Raw genomic sequence first — 3,381 nt, 5'->3', positions numbered from 1 at the left:
CCCTGGCAGTTTACCCCTCTTCAGGCACAAGGCACCTCAGTGCTCTGTGACAACTAGCTACACAATATTCCAGTAAGAATTCAATGGCTAAACAATGCTGGATCAAAGAAGTTGTAGGAAACCAAAGAATCAGTTGAGGAACAGATATGTCTTCAATTGTCTCCTCTTTCATGTTTGATCCCAAAAATATTTTTAAAACTGCCATTCAATTTTCCAGCATAAATTCCTCAAGCAGAGATAAGACTACTGATTTTGCATTTTCATTGCAAATGTATAGCAAAGCCTTATGTCCCACTTCAACAAAAGCCTCAATATTTTAGGTGCAATGAAGAGCAACGGGCCTGTTTCAATAAAAATAAAAATCAATTTTGTATACCCGTTCCTATTGTGAGGAAGGATGGTCTCACATTTATGGCATATAGAGAGTTGCCAAAAGATAGAAGGTCTATCTCTTGCTTTGTGTACACTTTCACTGTGACCTTATGCGAGTTACTTAAGCTTCCTGTTCCTTGGTTTCTGTAAAGGGAAAAGTGCAAGCAATATCATCTGTTTCATACATGGCTTGGGAGCCTAAATTAGATTCCTCTGAAATGCTTTGAGATCCTTGACTACAAAGTCATAAGATTAGTGCAAAACATTATTATTCTATGTAGTTCACACTGGTTTGAGGCTGTTTCTGCAATACTTAAGTGTTTGGATCTGATCTGTACTCTTGTTCACACCAGGAACTCTTGTTGCTTTTTATGGAAGCATTTCAAGTGCCAGGATTGTAGAAATAGACCTTTTAGAAACTCAGTGTAATCAAGGTTCTCTTAAATACTCCCACTTCACTTGTTATGTAGTGTCACAGCCACTTGCTGTAATTCCTCCATAGAAATGTCCAATTTTGGGGAAAAAAGGGGGATAGGACAGGATCTTGTATCATTTGACTTAGCAGGCACTAAAGTCAAGGCATGAGGTGTTTGGGGGAGGGAATGCAGTAGGTAAAATAGCTATGGGCTTAGTTCCAAGGATCATCATGAACTAGCACAGTTAGATGGATTAAATGACCCTAATCCCAAAATATTCTTTCCAGGCCCAAGTACTATGAATCTGAGTTTTTTGGGGGTAAGCTAGGGGCAAGCATCAATAAAATTTAAATAAGTATCTCTCAAGGTTATTAAAATAATAGAAGTTTCCAGATGTGTGATTGTTAATTACTATTATTGCAATGTGTGCATGTGTGTGTGTATACACACACACACATTCAAATTAATGTAATAACTGCATGTATACACACACAGACAGCAGCAGCAGCACTGCAGCTGTCTGCATAAAATCAAGGACTTCACTTTTCAGGGCTCTTCCCCACATACTATTCACACACACACACACACACACACACACATATATCTTTGCGGGGGAGGGGGGGTATGAATTTCAGAGAAAAAGAAAAGAAAAAAACCTGAAGAACTTCACTTACGTTCTTATAACAACCACCAAGCTATAGCCAAATACACTAATTCCAACCATGAAATATGCCATTGGAAGCCTGTATTTTAACCATCCAATTGTCCGTTGGTTGTTGTAGTAGCCGTAAAAAAGAGCAGAGTACTTGATATACCCCTGGTGAAACATACAAAACACCAAAGTTAGATCTCCAGTCAAAGTTATGTGCATTTTTCTGTAGAAGAAAGGTCATAACATTGTGTTTATTTCAAAATACATATATATATTTTGTACACGTTTTGATTGAAAAAGGAGAGACAACTGGGTTGTGTTTTTTAGTTGCATGCCCTCTGTATTTAGTGAACAGTTTATTATACTTTTCTGTCATTCTGAAATGCCTTTGATAATATGCTCTTAGCTCTTCCACTTACTGGAAGAATCTCTCAAGATGAAGGGAAGCTGATGAGAAAGTGAAATGCGCAGTCTAAACTGAATTTGCCCCTTCACTGATATCTAACTTTTCACCTTGGCATCACAATCTGCTCCTTGTCTTAAACATCTCTTTTGCTACAATTAATAAAAATTACCATATTAGTTACAAACTCCTTGGTCCTTACCCCAGGACTAAACTCCCAAATCTCTCAAACACTATGGTAAATCTGACAGTCAACCTTTGCATTCCCCAGGTCTTATCAAACCAGTACAAAATGATTTCTTCTAATTGGAAAATGAAACACTTTAAAACCATTAGAGATTCATTTCTTTTATGGTCCACTGCTTGTAATGGAAAAGACAGAAGTCAATTATCTTTAACCTTTCTCATAGAAAACAGATCTCTGATGGAAAATCAGCTCCCATTTCTGAGGTGGAGCTGTGTTTTGTTGCATATACATGCACATGTGTACACGCATACAAGTGAACATTCATGAACTGCACAGACATTCATTTTATTTCGCAGAACGCTGATAGATCCCTCTCCATTTTTCTGTAATCTCATCTGTGTTGATGTGTATTACAGCATGTTGTGTTTCTCTTCTGATTTGCATTTTGCCCTCTTGCTGCCTATTTACAGTTTAGTGAAGCAACTGGGTTATGACATTCTTGGAAGCCTCCTCTGTTCTGATCAGCGCTTTGGAGAAGCCAAAGGCATCACTTGAAGGCTGTGTGTGAGGCTATATGCCAGACCAATTTCCAGCCCTATGTAAATGCCCAGGTGAATTGTGTTTATTAAGTTGCTATTTAAACACTTCCTTATTTATGTAATGCTTCTACTAATTTAAACACATAATGTAGCATGCATTATTATTTTTGCATGATTTCCAGTGGTGTAAACACTGTGTGTTTAAACCTTATGTTGGAGGTGCAAAGTGACCGTTTACTTTTCTCTGGAATTACTGAGCAGCTATTCAACCTACTGCCAGCAGCACAGCAGCTGTATGGCAGAAACACAGAAACTTGGAAATTGTAGCAGATTATATAGTTAGGCTCGGAAGCGGCGAGAGACGCGCGGGTGAAAGCTTGCTGCGCCCCCGAAGCCCCCCAGAAGCCCCCCAAAACCCTCCAGCAGCCGCGGAGCCCCCCGCCAACCCCCAGCACAGCCGGGGTAAGTGGGGCCCGTGGAGAGAGGGGGCTAACCCCTTAGTGTGTGTGTGGGAGGAGGCGGCGGAGTGGAGCTGGGCCGGGTCAAGCCCCGCCCAGGCCCCTACTTCGCCCAGCCCCCCAGGGAACCACGCGACCGGAGCCGCGCGAACAGGCTGCGCAAACAGGCACGCTTCTCTGCCGGCGCGTGAGTTAGCGCGGAGTTCACATGGGAGGGCCCAGGACCCTGCCTGCGCACCCCCCAGGGTAGACAGCCCCAGCCGTAGCCAGCCTACCAGACGCATGACACGGATGGGCACGCGCCGCACCCCGAGGGTCTCCTCGGGCACCGCGGCCCCCACCTCCGGCACCTCA

General features: G+C 42.6%; 1 protein-coding gene across 1 annotated transcript in view; it reads right to left on the bottom strand.

The window, feature by feature from the left end:
* The window catches only part of TMC2 (transmembrane channel like 2), a 75,433-nt gene that overhangs the window by 46,381 nt on the left and 25,671 nt on the right, over window positions 1-3,381 (bottom strand). Inside the window, exon 9 of the mRNA XM_025195084.1 lies at window positions 1,463-1,605. Within this exon, the coding sequence (XP_025050869.1) occupies window positions 1,463-1,605 (143 nt within the window). The remainder of the gene's footprint in view (window positions 1-1,462; window positions 1,606-3,381) is intronic.

Source organism: Alligator sinensis, unplaced genomic scaffold (assembly GCF_000455745.1).
Source record: "Alligator sinensis unplaced genomic scaffold, ASM45574v1 scaffold1987_1, whole genome shotgun sequence".
Lineage (NCBI taxonomy): Eukaryota > Metazoa > Chordata > Crocodylia > Alligatoridae > Alligator > Alligator sinensis.
This window is presented reverse-complemented; position numbering and strand designations above follow the sequence as displayed.